Genomic DNA, 16573 nt, shown 5'->3' on the forward strand with positions numbered 1-16573 from the left:
CCTCGAGTTTTCAGGTATTGCGCATATAATATCAATCAATAAATCAATTTTCTCTTTCTTTTGGGAAGTGTTCGAATTCAAATTGTACTTAACGTATCGTATCATTAGTGTATATAAAAGTATCTGTGGTGATTATATCATTAGAGAGAAAAAGAATAAACTATACATCGATTTGCTGTCGTTTCTGTATTTATGGGACATTAACTTCAACATTATGTCATCTAATGGTGGAACAAACGGATTGGATTCTCAACGTAAACGAGATCGAATGAATCCGCAGCTGAAAAGACAACTTTGTCCATGACAGAACCAGATGGAGCGGCAATGTATTTAACACCGGATTTGACAGCTCTGTAGACATTGTCTGGGAATGGGAAAAACGCGTCTGATGACAAGGAAACGTTGGTTAATTGACTCAACCATTCCTTTCTCTCTTCTGGAGTAAATGGTTTTGGAATCTTCTCGAACTTGGATTGGTATTCAGACAATTCTGGTTCTTCGGTTGGAATTTGGCCGGTTACGAACAAATCGATAGCATTGGATTTTTCTGGTCTCTTAACGCCTTTAGCCCATTTGATCTCCAAAACTCTAGGATGTTGCCTGAACCACCAATTATCAGCCTTATCACCAGCTAATCTTGTACAATGGATCCTAGATTGTTGACCTGCACCCAATCCGACAACCATACCATTTCTAGCATAACATACGGAATTTGATTGGGTATATTTAATAGCAATGGTAGCAACTGTTAAATCAATTATGGCTTGCTCAGTGAGATTCTTATTTTGAGAAACAATTTCTTTGAAAGTTGATTGATTGATGATAGCATCGTTCCTCTTTTGTTCCAAAGTCACACCGTATACTTGTCTTCTTTCAACAGCTTCTGGAACATAGTTTGGATCAATCTGTAGTATGCAGTACTTACCGCCCTTCTTCTTGGATAGGATGGCCAAGGCCTCAGGTTCATAACCTGGAGCAATAACACCGTCAGAAACTTCTCTGGAGATGATCTTGGCTGTTGGAACATCGACTATGTTGGAAAGAGCGATCCAGTCACCAAAAGAAGACATTCTATCGGCGCCACGGGCTCTGGCATAGGCACATGCTAAAGGAGATAAGTTTTCAATGTCAGAAACGAAATAAACTTGCTTTTCAACATCAGATAATGGGATACCCACAGCGGCACCAGCTGGTGAGACATGCTTGAAAGAAGCTGCTGCTGGTAAATTTAACGAGGCGGATAATTCCTTGACCAGAGGCCAGGAATTTAGAGCATCCAACAAATTAATGTAACCTGGTGAACCACATAGGACTTTGAAAGGTAAACTATCTTGTTGACTGACGTAAGCTTGAGCTGGCTTTTGGTGTGGGTTAGCACCATAACGTAAGGTAATTTGAGCTTGGCCTTCAGAGTACTGTTTCCTGAAGAAATCGGAAATCGCAGCGTCATAATCAGCTGTGTGTTCGAAAGCTTTTAGTGCCAATCTATTCCTCAAATCTTGAGAGATTTCACCGTTATTGGATATTTCGCTCAAGAATTCGGAGTAATCCTTTGGATCAGATAAAATAGTGACTCTAGCGTGGTTTTTAGCAGCAGCCCTTAATAGAGTAACACCACCAATGTCAATTTCCTCTACAGCTTCTGGAATGGTTACACCTACCTTGGCAACAGTTTCTTTGAATGGATACAAGTTACAAACGACGTAATCGACTTTTTCAATGTGCTGTTCCTTCAAATCTTTCTCATCACTATCGATATCTCTAGCAAGAATACCACCATGAACGGCTGGATGTAAAGTCTTCACTCTTCCTCCTAACATTTCTGGGGCGTGAGTGATAGCAGAAACGTCTTCGATTGGAAAACCAGCATCACGGATCATACGAGCAGTACCACCAGAAGCGAGGATACGGACATTCTTCTCGATTAGACCTCTGGCTAAATCAAGTAAACCTGTCTTGTCGTAGACGGATAGGATTGCAGTTTTTGTGTAATTGGCCATATTGATGATGATATGTGCTTTGATATCCAAGCTAGCAAAACAACTTCAAGTGCTACTCGTTGTTGATAGGAAGGATATTACGCACTACAGTAAAGTTTGAACCGAGCGTACATTTATATACATAGATCCGAACGTGATATGCACATCCGAATATTAACAAGTTATGAGAGGAGTCAATTCATTTCTGGGTTCATCCAGATACATTGCAGGGTAGGGTCTTCTTTATGAAGGACAAGCTGACTTCTGCAATGACTTAGTTGGCATGATTAATATTGTTCGTTCCCGCTGAGGAAAAAAGAGTCAAAAGCCGCAAATTTTCAAATTACGTGCGCTGCTAAAGTGCGAAGAATAAAAAAATCAAGTAGGAAGAAAAGAGGAACGATGGATTAAAAAAATGCATTCAAATATTATTATTGATCTATATACGGTTCTAATTAGTTTACTTTCTATATCTCCATAGAGACAAAGTGTTTTGCCTCTTCCAGGTCTTTCTTCTACCGGCCTTGGTGTTGTTGAATCTGTGACCCTTGTTGATACCTCTGGATTTCTTACCAGTGGCAGTCAATCCTCTAGCTTCACGGTGCTTGTGAACTGGGTTACAGATCCAGTTGTAACGAGCATCTCTTCTGATAGCCTTGTGTTGAGGGTCGACCAAGATAACTTCGAAGTACTTGTAAGTAGAATCTTGGTTAATCCAGTAGGAGTTCAAGACCCTCAAGTTAGCAGCACGACGACCAACTCTTTCTTCAGCGGTAGCTCTCAAGGATCTTTGGTATTTCAGTTCATTGACACCTTGGTTAGTTGGCTTACCGTAAGTAGCACCCTTTGGAACAGGTCTCTTTCTGTTACCACGTCTAACTCTGACACGATAGATAACGAAACCTTGCTTGGCCTTGTAACCTAATCTTCTAGCCTTGTCTGGTCTAGTTGGTCTAGCGGCTCTGTGAATGACATTCTTTTGTCTGTATTCCCAGACTCTGACTCTTTGCAAGAATCTCAAAACATCAGATTGTTTTTTTCTTTGTAGCTCTTCTAAATATTTGTAGGCTCCCATTGCTTGCGTAGTTGGTAGTTTGTGTCTGTCTTTGCGTTAGCGTACACCAATTACTATTAATTCTAGCGTACCAAGACTGAATGAAAGTTTCAATGGCTTAAGTAAAGGAAAAACTGAAAAAAAAAAAACGAAAAAAAAAAAAAAGGGAGAAATTCCGGGTAATGACGAAAACAGCAATCTAGGTGACTACCTACTGACCACACGTTTGTAGAGTATGCGAGGGATGATACGGTGTTCTGACAATCGACACAGACAAGAGAGGAAAAGAACTTTTTTCCCTTTCCAAAAGAGGTGGAGGAGTCTGTCTTGCATGGCGGCAGAGTCGCTTTATTCATTTGTCTGTACAGACCCAGCAAAATGTTTCGATCATATATTCCCTACTATGGAAAATTGCACGCGCAATAGAAAACATTTTACTGATCTGTACCTTGAGCGACCTTAATGAGCGCTTGACTGGCAAATAGGGTTGCGTGGAGGCGGTGTTGCCACAAACCAGTACGACCAAATTATTCCTGCAAGCCATCGTAATGAGGCAGATTTTATGCTGCAGTAAAGCGGCACTTAGCCTCCATTACCGAAATTTACTTCCGTTGAATGCACGTTGGCCAGAATGTCTCTCATCCCCCTTGTGCTGCGCAGATAACAACGCGTTGGTGCGTTCTAGAACGCGAAGATTGCGAAACACGCCCCCGAACTGACGTAGCATATATTTTCTTCCAGTATTGCCCAATGCGGAAACCACATTGCCATATTAGTAAAAAATACAATGGCTAGTTTGATCTATTTTTGGGTTATGGTGTCTCGAGCGTAAAAAGTGAAAAAAAAGTATATAAACAATCTGAATCTGAGACATAATTCTGTTTTATAGCTTATCGAGTGTGATATCCTTTACTGAAGTCTGCATCGAAAAACAAACGCAAACCAACCACAGATCTCCTCGATAAAAAAAATGGCCAGTAGTACTTCCGCTTCCGCTTCCTCCTCCGTTCAAACTAACAGTGCCTTAGTTTCCAATAACGTCGTTGCTGCCTCTTCCGTTTCTGCTACCGCTAGTTCCAGCGCCTCCAAAAATACCACCACTAGTTCAAAGAACGCTGCCCCAGGTATGGTTGCTAACCCTGTCTCCTCAAAGTACGGTATAATCATGGCCGCATTTGCTGCTGTCTCTTTCGTCTTAGGTACTGGTATTTAAGAAGTTTCTGGGATTCTTTTTTTTCCTTCTGCTTATCGTACTATCAAAGGGAACGATCGATGGATGGGAAAGTTACATAAAAATGATATGATAAATGGACTCGCAATTGGCGCCTAATTAAACCAAAGAAAAGGCAGGCGAAAATTGCGGGAGTTTTATATATTTAGGCCAATTGAGCCATTGCATGTTTCCTATAATATACTTTAATGAAAAAAATTTATTTATTAATACAGCAACTCATTAGATTAGTCTAGGGTGGCAGTAAGCCTTTTTTTGTTCGCAATATGGGCACGTGACGAAAGTGGGGAGTAAACATCTGAACTCAGTGGGTTCATGTTCAGAAAACTACAGGCCGGGTAAAACCAAAAATAAGGATGAATGTGTGCCAACGATATCCACTCCGTTGGGAGGAGGGTACAAACGGGAGATGCCGCAATATGACACTTTTTGGATATGAACTTAGGGGTCCGCATAGAACCCTTTCCAGTGATAGCCTTCATATCTTAGCTTTGAAATGTAGGTGCTTTTTTTTTTTAAGACGAAGTCACGATAAGGTTAAACAATTGAAGTGTTTGGGCAAAACTGTTATCGTCATTGAAAAGGCAATGGGTTAAAAAAAAATCTTAGCTGTTGTCAGCGGCTTAATACACAGGATTTCTTTATATACTAATTGTGGAAAAAAGGTATTTATATCGAAAAGTACTTAAGAAATTAACTGGCTTTTAAGTAAGGGGCTTCCCAATGTAATGACGTCCAATGTATTATTTTAAAACTACTTTAAATGGAAGAAAATTTGGAATGACACCTCAATTGTGGTCAATTACGATCAATGAGGTCCAACTCCGATGATATTCTAAAGAGATAATTTTCTGAGAAAAAGGATTTACTTTATGGTGGTGGTTCTGGGCGTGGGAGTGAGAACTCGCAAACTAAACATTCTCTATGTGATGTATTCATATTTTTCCTATCAATGGGAATATCAATACATCTTTTTTTAGATAAGGTGTGCTCCCAGTTTTCCTTACCAAAAAAGTGTGCAATTGGTGGGCTAATATCGCATTTGTTTGCCCTCATGTCTCTGCGCCTTAATCATTTAAGTTAGATATTAATGATCTATCATATCTATTTTTTCTGCCAACTCCCTTCTCGGAACGAGATGCGTGTGCAGTCTCAAATACTCTAATTCCTATTCCGTGCCTTAGGCGGACCTGAATGAACTTTTGGCTGCATGCCCAAGGGCTGGATAGAGATGATGTCGCCATAACCCAGCACGGCTATCTCGTTCCATCGAACTTCTGCACGAAGTAAAATCCTCAAAATGTTTACCTCATCTCTCTTTCTCTGTGGATCTGCATCGTGCTAATGCATCAGGGAGGCTATCAAACACTCCTCGGAGTTTACGTATTTCTTAGACTTTTTTTTTTACTCTATTAACCAACATAGAATGATTATCGCTATATTGATGAACAACTCCTCAGTAAATACAGACCCATTCAGGGAGTTTCGGGTACGGAGTACTGAAATACAAGAAAGTGTAAGTAAGCAGTATTTCCTGCTCAAGAACTGAGTTTTTAGCCGCACCTTCCACTCTTTTTTCGCTGAGTTTCTCAGTAAAGCAAACAAAAAGGAAAATAAACCGTATATTTACTAACTTAAATGACCAGCCAGACTCTCCCTTCTCCTACTAGCGTCCTAACCTCTAGCGTTACCACTCCTGCTCCTGGTAATTGTAAGGACAAAGTCAGTACCATCACTTACATTGAAGTCAACACCAAAACTAGTGAAGGTTCCGTTTTTGTCGAGAGTATTTCTGGTAGCAGTACCGTTACTTATACTAAGGAGAACGCTGCCATTGGTATGATTGCTAATCCTGTCTCCTCGAAGTACGGTATCATCGTGGCTGCATTTGCCGCCGTTTCCTTTGTCCTAGGTATCGGTATCTAAGAAATTCCAACTGAATATATATGGATGCCACTTAAGTCTTTTTTATTAATCTATTTACCTATATATTTTAATCTGAATTTTTATCGGGTAGCTGGCATGTGGGAACTTTGACTGAGAATCCCAATGGCTCATTCGTATTTTAAGAATATGGTAATGCAGTCATTTTCAACTCTTTGATGGTGTTTACCCGGAATATCTCGCTTGACAATGAATTTGAAATAAAGAAAAATATAGAGATGGTCTTCTTTTTGTCATAGCAAGAACATGTTCACTTAATTGATTAGGACCAAAGATCGGAAGAATATTACATCGAAAGGCTGTCAAAAATGGCCAATTTTTTCGTTAGATTGTGGGAAAGTGTATTCGAACCGGGAACCTCCCCTCAGCTGATCATCGCCACACACGTATCATTTGTTGCATTACTCCTAACTCTCCTTTGGCTCATTTATGCTACAAACGGGAATATTCACTTCTATGCTCTTTTCTCTATATCACTTTTGCTCTGGTTCACGGTTATCTGGTTCATAAACGAATTGTCACAAGTCAAATTGAAGGATAATGATGAGCTGGATAACGATGCCAATAAAAAGGAGGAAGTTGCTATTAAGAAAGACAGCAAAGACAAGCAAGAAGGCGGAAAATCCTCCAGTGCTGCTAGACGGACTCAAGCGCAATCTAGGTCGAGAAAAGCATAGACATATACATAATTGACTACGTAATTATCATTGTTATTAGTATACTACAAAATTTCCGGGTAAATGTCTCAGTTGTAAATTTTTTTTTGTCCGCTTCAGGGTCTCCCCTGATTCTATTTTTTTTCGCATTCCTTTTTTTTCCAATTCAAATATTGGGCTTAATAGTGGACAAATGAAGCACATGCGGAAAACGTTAACGAGACGATTGGATAGAACGAGTCCTTTAGTATTGAGAACCTTTCAAATTGTAAAGAAATAGGCATTTTAAGTAACTGAATCGGCAGTACATTACATAGGAATTCTGATTTTGGTTTTCGAGACTGTCCTCCAATTTTATTTTTTTTTGGTTTACGGCTATAGCTAAATTTGGAGCTTTCCTTCATTGATTTTCAGCGTGCTATTAATAACCCTACAAAAAGTGTGAAGAGGTACCGCCTGATCCGATAAAGCAGTGAGATAAAAAGTGCTGTAAAGTATACATAACGGGATTTAATAATGGATGCAGGCTTATCGACCATGGCACCAAGAAACGGCCAGCCTTCTGCTAGAGTTAAATTGAGAAATAACCTCTTGAATAATGATATAGGAGACATTGATATTCGGAATGAAACGCCTATTTCAAGGAACGGAAATGACAGTAATATCAACGTCCAGCCTTCCTCCATGCCGCTACAGCAACAGCAGCAGCAATACTACCGTAATGGCATGAATGAGGCTCCGATGCAAGCGCCACTGCAGCAACGTCAGATACCCATGCAAATGTATCCACAGCAGCAACGGCAGCAACAACAATACAACTTTGATTATTCCAATTCACCTATGAATGGGATACCGTTGATGCAGCAAAATTTCACCAAACCACCTCCAAGCAATAATCGTGATAGTATTAATGGTAAGAAAGCTTCCTCATTTACACAAAGCTCATTTTCCAATTTTTTCAAACATAAACACCAATTTGGGAGGTCAAAGAAAAACACAAGGACAGGAGGTGGTGGAGATGGAGATGATGATGACGAAGTTATCTTGGAAGACTCCGCAAACTCGGACCTAACGTTCAATGACATTCAGACATTCGGCCACAAGGGTGGTGATAAATATGGATATGGTGGTGATTCTACTCCTATCATTCCCACACTAGTGACCAAAGACCGCGGAAATATGAGTAACACTGAGTATAGGAAGTATATTACTAATCAAAGGAAAACCGCAATGAATGCTATGGCCAAACAAAATAAAAATGGTTCCGCAGTTTCGTCGCCCCCTAGAGCAATGTCTTTGCAAAGTTTCCCGAATGGTAATCCCTTAATGCAAGCACCTACTCCTCATCCTAGATTTCAATCGAATAAAATAGTGAGCGCCAATTATTCAAGATCAAATTCGTTAATGAGTGGGCCTCCCGGACAATTTCAGCAGCCACAACAGCAACAAAGAATGCCACTGATGAATAATTATAACAACCGGTCAGGGCAATTCCAGAATACCCCACAGCCTGTGATGCGTCCTGGGCAACAGCTGCCTCAACAACCGCGTACCCTGTCGTTAACTAATTCTCCAATGTATGTGCCCCGAGCTCCTCGACCATTCGTACCTCATCAGCAGATATCGCAGAGGCAACAACAACCCCACCCAGTGTCGGAAAGCTATCGCGCAATGTCGCTACAAACTCAGAATATTCCCCAAGAGTTTAATCAATGGATGCCAAGTGATAACGACCATAAAGCTGTGTCACTCAAACAATCAATCAGTCAATCATCAAATTCTTCAAGAAATAATTCAGCTCATTCAATACCGAACGTACAAAACAAACCACTAAGTGCATTTTCTTCTTTATTATCTTCTACAGATGCCAAAGCAATCCCTGATTCGACAAAGCAAGGATCGTCGCCACTAAAAAAACAAGTAAACATTGACCAACCTATTGAAAACAAGGGAAAATTAAATGTATTGCAATTATCGGCCCCTCAACAAAACGAATTAAAGGAAAAAGAAAGGAAGCTAGCCGAAATGGAGAAATCCTTACGTGAGAGAGAAGCATTAATAGAAGAAAAGGAAAAGGAAAGGGCTGAGAGAAATGTTGAAGAAAATGAAGGCGAGGAAACTTCACATGAACCAGATGATTTAAATCTAAGACCTACAAGTGCGTTAGAAACAGGTTTAAGAGATCTTAAATTGGAGAGTGAAACCGCAGTCGCCAATAGAGCATCATTGTCGACTTTTTCGTCCACATTTAGTGATTCTCCTTCCAAGCAAAGAATTATCAACACTAGAACTGGCATGTACAAGCTAGAAAACTCTACCGATATCAATGAATACGTGACTGCACAAGAGTTTCCCTTACCCGGAAAACATAATTTAAATTCGGATAATGGCGAAATAAATACCACGGATGAAGCCGAATCTGATAACAATAATAGTAAGAGGGCTTCTTTGTTGCAATCCATACCGGAAAGAGATCCCAAAAGGAATATCTCATGTGCTACCATTAAGCGACGTCAATCCGATGACGATGACGGGAAACTGAGTAATATCAACATATCCATAAATCAGGAAAACATCAATAATGATACTTTCCTATATAAGAAAAACAATCGCGATGGACATTTATCCGCAGCTTCCAATATGTCTAGCTCTTCTCGCAGATCATTCATTTCCAATACACTACCGTTGAATATTGATTCCGCTTCAGAATCTGATAATTTCATATCGCGTACGGATGGTTCACCCGCCAAGATGAAGACAGCCCCAGTTAACTGGGGCAAGGATGGTACGAATGCTTTCGAAGAAGACTTCAGTTTTGATAATACTTTGGCCAAACCATATGAACCAGTATATGCTAGGAGAGGAGACATGACTTCTGCTGAATCAACCGGTGGAGAAAATAGCTCTCAATCCAAGATGATAACAATATCTGGTGAACAATTGAATTTAATAACGGAAAATAAAGAACTGATGAATGAGTTGACACTCGTGTCTACCGAATTAGCAGAATCGATAAAAAGAGAAACTGAGTTAGAAGAAAGAATACGCCTGTATGAAACCAATAATTCAGCACCAACCTTTGACGATTCCTCAAGTGTATCTTTTTCTGACTTTGAAAAGGAGTTAAGGAAAAAATCCAGCAAAATTGTGCAATTGATCCAGCAATTAAATGACGAGAGATTAAAGAGATTCATTGCGGAGGAGCAGCTATTACTCCAAGAAAACGGCACCAAACCCAGTTCTATAGAACTGGTTGGAAGAATTGAAAACTTGAATAAACTTATTGACGAGAGAGATTCAGAAATTGAAATGCTTAGAGGACATTTACAATAGGTAAATGATGCATTTCATTGTATATATTACTTAGTGCACCAAAATCATACTGTGTACGTATAAAGTCATTTTACACGTAGGGTTAGCTTTTTCAGGTCGTCCTTGAAAAAGTTGGAAAAAAATAAATTTCACACTTAATAACAGATAGAAGTACATAGTGGTTGAGAGGAAGCACAGGAGGTATATTGCTAATCAAAACGGCTTTGGTATATACGTTTGGGGCCACAATTGCATCATAAATACATTAGAGATGTTCAATAGAAAAAGAAGAGGAGGTATGTTTTAAAACCATTGTTTTCCGAAGGTTCGTTCTAGAATGTATACATCAAGGCCAATCAAGATGGCACTTCCATTTTTGTCAGTTAGTACGGTGTGTGACAGAATAGTGTACTTTTGTGGCACAGAGAAGTGGAGAACCTGTACACGTCAGAATAAATAACGAGTAGCGACCTTCCTTATTTTACTTTCCATCGTTACTTTGTTTTGCATTCTCACTGTTATCTGGTTGGCTTGGTTTTTAGAAACACAATCATTCAGGTTCATTCAAATTACTAACATACCCAACTTTGACAACCTTGCATATGATCTTACCTTTAGACTTCGATGAAGACGAAAACTACCGTGATTTTAGGCCTCGCATGCCTAAAAGACAGAGAATCCCACCTGTTGTTCAATTATGTAAAGAAATGATGCCCGATATTCGCACTATTGGTGAATCTGTCAAGGCCTTTGAAGACGATATCAAATTCTTGAGTGAAGCTATAATGAACGAGTACGGTCATGAGGACTACTTTAATGATGCTTTATTGAGCACTTTTAATGCTGTTGTTGTGGAGCAACCACAGAAACAAGCTGCTATTGCTCTCTTAACCATGGTTGTTAATTCAAAAAATAATGTTGCCGGGAAGAGTATTATCAATTTCTTTTTCGAAGAATTACAGAAATGGTGTAAGCAGACATATAACGAAGAATTCAAGATTACTTCGAATGAAACCGGGCCATGGAATAAGATCAAGTTGATCTTAAGATTTTTATCCATCCTGTCGCCAATGTTTTTAGTCGATGAACTAACCAATATCTACAAAAAATTATTTGAGTTGAGTATCGAATTAAACAACCTAGATCCAAATAACAGGGTTCCGCTATCTGAAGCAATTTACACCAATACGATACTAAATATCCCATATTTGTTCTTTTTTAATAGGAACAATGACGGTTTGAGAACAAAAGTAGAAGAGTTACTTGCATACGTTGAGCAACACTATCTAGTTAAAACAACAGACATAAATCTATTAAGGGAATACAATGGTGAATCTCCATATGAAATGGTAGAGCTTGTCCAAGTCGCATTACCAAACGTCAAGAAGGCCCTTATCAACAACATGGAGCAACTTAATGAATTGTTCCCTGATTGGAACCATTTGTTAACTCCCCAAACTGGTGATGAAGGATTCAATGACGCTTTGACCCTTCCATCAGTAGAAGAGTTGAAAACTTTCGTACGTTTGAGTAAAGGCTTCGGTTCCGTCGATAGCATGTGGAAGACACCAAGGTATGCTTTCCATGTTTACTTACCAAATTCTGCTGGTAATTTCGAAACCGTCGTACCAATCAACACTTATGCTGGTCAACTATTCAACGATATCATAATCGATCTAGTGGAAAGTTTAGAATTCAATAGAAAGGAAGTGGCCAGACAAGTGATAACCTTAGATCTTTTTTTCAAAGCCGGTATATTTACAGAACCAGGCGAATCTATTGCCCAATTAATCGCCACTTATGAAGAAAACCCATTGGCTTCTACGTTCAAGATAGAAGATTTGGCTATTGAAACTATCTTGGGACTTATCTTTAAATTACCTAGCGTTTCCCAGCCTTTTGCATACTTTTACACTTTGTTGGTGGATATTTGCCAAAATTCTCCAAAAGCAATTGCTCCTGTCTTCGGTAGGGCATTTAGGTTTTTTTACAATCATTTGGATTCGTTGGATTTTGAACTAAAATTGAGATATTTGGACTGGTTTTCTATTCAAATGAGTAACTTTAACTTTTCTTGGAAGTGGAATGAATGGGAAGACGATTCAATTAAATTTGGCAGGTATTTTTATAACCCGAAGGTAAATTTTGCCAAGAATTTGATTCAAAAAGAGCTACGGTTGACTTCGAATTTTTCAGAAGTGGAGGACAGCTTACCGCAAGAATTCACGAAGTATTTGGATACTTCTTATATCCCAAAAGATCAATTGATTAACTACTACCAATCATTATTCACTGGTTACTCGGTTGAAGAAGATTCCATTAGAAAAAATGATTTATATTTTAGACAAGAAGGTGTGCCCATGGAAAACATAGTTCGTAAAATCTTAGATTATACCCACAAAGCAAACAATTCTAGGGAAGTCACTGAATTAGAAAGCATTTTAGATGAGTTAAAAAACGAGCATGGTTCTATAATTTCGGATTTTAACAGATTTGTCATCATACTGTTAGTTCAAGCTGTTGCAGACTCCGGTAGTAGATCTCTATCGCATGCTAATAAATATATCAATGATTTGAAAGAAGATCTCAAAACCATACTTGCAAAGATTGAATTGAGTGTCGAGGCAAAAGAGTACATTATAATCGAAGCCGTCCTAACATTCTGGAATGCCAACCCTCAGACAGGTTTCTTGGTAGCAGATGCCTTCAAATATGCAGGTTTGATTACCTCTAGAACCATTTTTACGTTTATATTTAACGAAACTGGTTTGAAGAATAATGGTTTGATTGAAGCCACAGCCATTGAAGCTGTCTTTAGAAATTTATCTCAACAAATCTCAGAAGAGAACGAAAGTGGAAATAATTTTGAGTTCGTTTTCGAAAGATTGTGTACCATTGCCAACAACACTATAGACTTACTGGATGTCAATCCTGATGAAGATATTGAAATACCAAAAGTAAACGGTGAAATGGACATTGACGATATTGAAGGTGATAACCTGGATTTGAGATGGAAATATTTTACAGTGATTGGGTTTATTAAAAGTATATTAAGAAGATATTCCTACGAATATCGTGAGTTAGCAGACAAATTCATTGCCGGTATTGATAGCGCTATTCCACATGAGTCAACAAGGAGAATAATTTTGAATTGGATCCAGGAAACGAAGGAAATTTGAAAAATTGGAAAGACGGCTTAGATTTGTTATCACCCCTACTGTTTAAGTTTTAAACTATGTCACATACCTAGCGTAATTTTCCTATATATGAGATATCAGCTTTACATAAAAATATTATTGAAATTGTACCTATAATAATAAATTTGACACTTTATTACGTAGAAACCCTTCCAAATGCGTGAATATCATTTTCCTCTATCATTTTTCACTTAATTATGATTACGATTATTAAATTATTATCTTTATTGTTGTTGCGTATATAATACAACCTGAATGGTATGCTACATTATGCTATGCTATTGATGAAGCGCTCTTAATGACGAATTACACTTCTATAACTATCCGCTTCGGAAATTTTGACACGGAGTGGGTTATAATCGGAATCCGTCTCCAAAGGATGTTCTTCAGAATTAGTCAGGTCTACACCTGATGAAACATGCCTTGCCACGGTACTTAGGCTACTTTCTCTAACCAAATGTGTAGGCGGTTCGGGAAAGTAATGCATATCATCTTGTGCGTATTCATTTTCATCAAATGGATTTATCGAATATCCTGATTCAGTTGTTCCAACATTATTTGAACTGCCGTTTAATTTGAAATTATGTAAATTTGCAAACGAAGTGTCTCTTGTTAATGACACTTCACCAAAATAGAGACAAAATTTAACAAACTTTATGAATTGGTCTCTCGTGACATCTTTGCCAGAAAATCTAATTGTTTCATATAAATCAATAAACTCTTTAGCTTTCTCTAGTTGAATTTTATTGGCATTGTGATTAACGAATTGAGAGTTCACCACATCAGCAAAGGTATCCTCTAATTTCATTCTAACATCTAAATTGTTCAGAAATAGCCCATGGTATTTCAGTCTATCCGTTAAACTCTTTATACAATCAGCATAGTTTAGGTATTCTGGAAATAACTTTTCATTTGATGGGTAGTCACATCTCCTTGGAGGTTCCAGTCCGTCATGAATAACAGGGTCCTTTGGTTTCTTAAGAAGAATTGTTAACTCCTTCGACCTTTCCATATTTTGCAGCACTGCTTCTCGACTGGAACGATGCGGGAGATCGGCTGGTGTGATTGGAATATATCTTCTTGGTATATCTTTTAAACAACTCTTATGAAATAGCATTCTTCCGATAATAATGAAGATACAAAAAACTCCAAAAACAACTAAAGCGCCAACAACAATGAACGTATTAAAAGCATTGTTTTCTGATTTAGAAGCTTGTGCAATGGAATCTATGGGTAATACTACTGAAAACCCAATCAAAAGTATCAAGGAAACGAAGAGGGAAGCTTTATATAACCACGACTTGAGTTTTGCTAATCCGGACATCTACTGCTAAGTATGGATAATCCTGTCTATAAATAGTATCAGGCCAACGCTGTATAGTGAAATCTTTTCTAATAAATTTCAATGCGTTTTGTTCTGTTTAATCTCCCCACTTACTTTTATATTTGAGCGCAATGATTTTATTGCAAAACACGAACCTTTAATATCTCTCGTACTCCTGGCTAATCCCAGTTCAACATCACCACAAAAGAAGGTTCCCTTTATCCTTTTATCTCCTTTTCTGCCTTCTTATTTTTGCATTCGTTATGATGCGTATATTTGTTATGTCCTTGTTCGTCATCGAAAAACGGGCCTAAAAACAGCTAATAAAACGTAAACCTATTAATGTCTTTTGCAATGAAAGACATTTATACTATAAAAGAAAGTGAAAATTTTGTAGCTAAATAAATTTGGTATATTATTTCCTCATTTTTAACCTCGTCAGGTAAATTTCTTCCGTTTGTAGTTGTCTATACAGCAATTCACCGAGCATTATTCTATCTTGAACTAATTATGCAATTATTATTATACATCCTAAATTCGATTCCTAGTCATCTATTAGCAAGTATTCATCTTTCAATTTGAACCAGTTCCCTTTTGTTCCGTGTAATTTTAACCAAGTGTTCAATGATTGCAAGTAAATTTGGTTATTTTCTCCAATACAGTTCAGGTGTTTCAAGGTCAAAATAATATCACTGACTCTCATTCCGGTCACTACAGAAAGGTCCTCCAGGGTCACTTTATCAAAGTGGGCGAGATCGCCCTCAATAAGATGCCAACAGAGTATCTGTGACCAATATTTCAAGTACCCGATTAATCCAAAAGGTGATAACGGTACTTCTGGCCCTGATATGACACCTTCTAATTGAGATAATTTGTACGAAAACTCAATAAGTAAAAGGCCTAATCCACGTCTTTGATATGGTGGAAATGTCAGGATGCATGCTAGGTTATTTTGCTGGTATGACACTAAATCTTTCGAAAAGAATCCCATCGGCTTTGTTGACCCAGTTTCATAAACTATGTAAAATTCATAATGATCTACTTTAAAATACATGGATTTGTTATCCAGATATAGCTTCGTGAAAAGACAAAGACATTGGCAAAATAGCTGGTATTTGGATCCTTTCACTCTTCTTATTGTATACTCAGGGCTTTTGTATTTTATTTTACCTGGAGCACGATATTGAAATGGACAAACTGCGACATGTGCAACAAACCGTGTTCGATCATCTGTGTACTTGAAGCAGTACTCACAAACGAAAAGAGTGTCTAACCAGTATTGGCCGCTCGAAACAGAGGAAGGCTGACCCTTGGACTCAGAGCACCCTAGTCTTTTTGTTTCAGGATCGAAATAAACGGCGCTCCCGTACCAAGTAGGAAATCTTTTACTCAAGCCAAACTGAATCTGTCTTATGTTCCTTTCATTCAGTATTCCATATAGCATCTCTTTCCGAATTTTTTTAATCTTCGCTGAGGGTTTATTCTTGCCTTTTCCACCATTCTTCTTTCCTTTGAGTTGCTGAGCAGTTGCTGTGAGTGGTTGACCTAGAGATCCTGCCATTTTTTTCAGGATCGAAAACGAAGAGCAGCCAAAAAGTAGCAACCGCTAATATCAATGAGCGACCTTCAATTTAACAGATTCTTAGAGGGCTACATACTCTATCCGATCTAAGATGGACGAGACTTAATGATTCATCATCTCTTCTGATCAACCATTCTGTTATTCTTGACATTTACGCGCTTAGCAAAGCATGATTGGGTGTTCCGAAAATTTTCATTGGCGATGAGCTCAAGTAATGAAATGTCATTATGATATTAGTATACTTTTGTTGAAAGAACGGGCGTTCTGTACCACCAGATATACTAATACAACCTA

At 38.3% G+C, this 16573-nt stretch overlaps 8 protein-coding genes across 8 annotated transcripts; 4 read left to right on the top strand and 4 right to left on the bottom strand.

Moving 5' to 3' along the window:
• Positions 1-221: 221 nt before the first annotated feature.
• Positions 222-2000, bottom strand: ADE17 (bifunctional phosphoribosylaminoimidazolecarboxamide formyltransferase/IMP cyclohydrolase ADE17; the record flags this gene model as incomplete). The annotated part of the gene is made up of 1 exon (XM_033912532.1): positions 222-2000. One exon carries the CDS (start codon positions 1998-2000, stop codon positions 222-224), a length of 1779 nt encoding a protein of 592 aa, XP_033768423.1.
• Positions 2001-2439: 439 nt separating this feature from the next.
• RPL15B (60S ribosomal protein eL15) lies at positions 2440-3054 on the bottom strand (the record flags this gene model as incomplete). The annotated part of the gene is made up of 1 exon (XM_033912533.1): positions 2440-3054. One exon carries the CDS (start codon positions 3052-3054, stop codon positions 2440-2442), a length of 615 nt encoding a protein of 204 aa, XP_033768424.1.
• A 949-nt stretch (positions 3055-4003) lies between these two features.
• NCW1 (Ncw1p) lies at positions 4004-4246 on the top strand (the record flags this gene model as incomplete). Its single annotated transcript, XM_033912534.1, has 1 exon — positions 4004-4246. The coding sequence occupies one exon, from the start codon at positions 4004-4006 to the stop codon at positions 4244-4246; it is 243 nt and encodes an 80-aa protein (XP_033768425.1).
• A 2270-nt stretch (positions 4247-6516) lies between these two features.
• PKR1 (Pkr1p) lies at positions 6517-6885 on the top strand (the record flags this gene model as incomplete). The annotated part of the gene is made up of 1 exon (XM_033912535.1): positions 6517-6885. The coding sequence occupies one exon, from the start codon at positions 6517-6519 to the stop codon at positions 6883-6885; it is 369 nt and encodes a 122-aa protein (XP_033768426.1).
• A 495-nt stretch (positions 6886-7380) lies between these two features.
• Positions 7381-10197, top strand: EPO1 (Epo1p; the record flags this gene model as incomplete). The annotated part of the gene is made up of 1 exon (XM_033912536.1): positions 7381-10197. The coding sequence occupies one exon, from the start codon at positions 7381-7383 to the stop codon at positions 10195-10197; it is 2817 nt and encodes a 938-aa protein (XP_033768427.1).
• A 250-nt stretch (positions 10198-10447) lies between these two features.
• Positions 10448-13355, top strand: STO1 (Sto1p; the record flags this gene model as incomplete). Its single annotated transcript, XM_033912537.1, has 2 exons — positions 10448-10472; positions 10795-13355. The coding sequence occupies 2 exons, from the start codon at positions 10448-10450 to the stop codon at positions 13353-13355; spliced, it is 2586 nt and encodes an 861-aa protein (XP_033768428.1).
• A 313-nt stretch (positions 13356-13668) lies between these two features.
• DLT1 (Dlt1p) lies at positions 13669-14697 on the bottom strand (the record flags this gene model as incomplete). The annotated part of the gene is made up of 1 exon (XM_033912538.1): positions 13669-14697. One exon carries the CDS (start codon positions 14695-14697, stop codon positions 13669-13671), a length of 1029 nt encoding a protein of 342 aa, XP_033768429.1.
• Positions 14698-15241: 544 nt separating this feature from the next.
• SAS2 (histone acetyltransferase) lies at positions 15242-16258 on the bottom strand (the record flags this gene model as incomplete). Its single annotated transcript, XM_033912539.1, has 1 exon — positions 15242-16258. One exon carries the CDS (start codon positions 16256-16258, stop codon positions 15242-15244), a length of 1017 nt encoding a protein of 338 aa, XP_033768430.1.
• Positions 16259-16573: the final 315 nt, after the last annotated feature.

Source organism: Saccharomyces paradoxus, chromosome XIII, assembly GCF_002079055.1.
Source record: "Saccharomyces paradoxus chromosome XIII, complete sequence".
NCBI classification, from domain to species: domain Eukaryota; kingdom Fungi; phylum Ascomycota; class Saccharomycetes; order Saccharomycetales; family Saccharomycetaceae; genus Saccharomyces; species Saccharomyces paradoxus.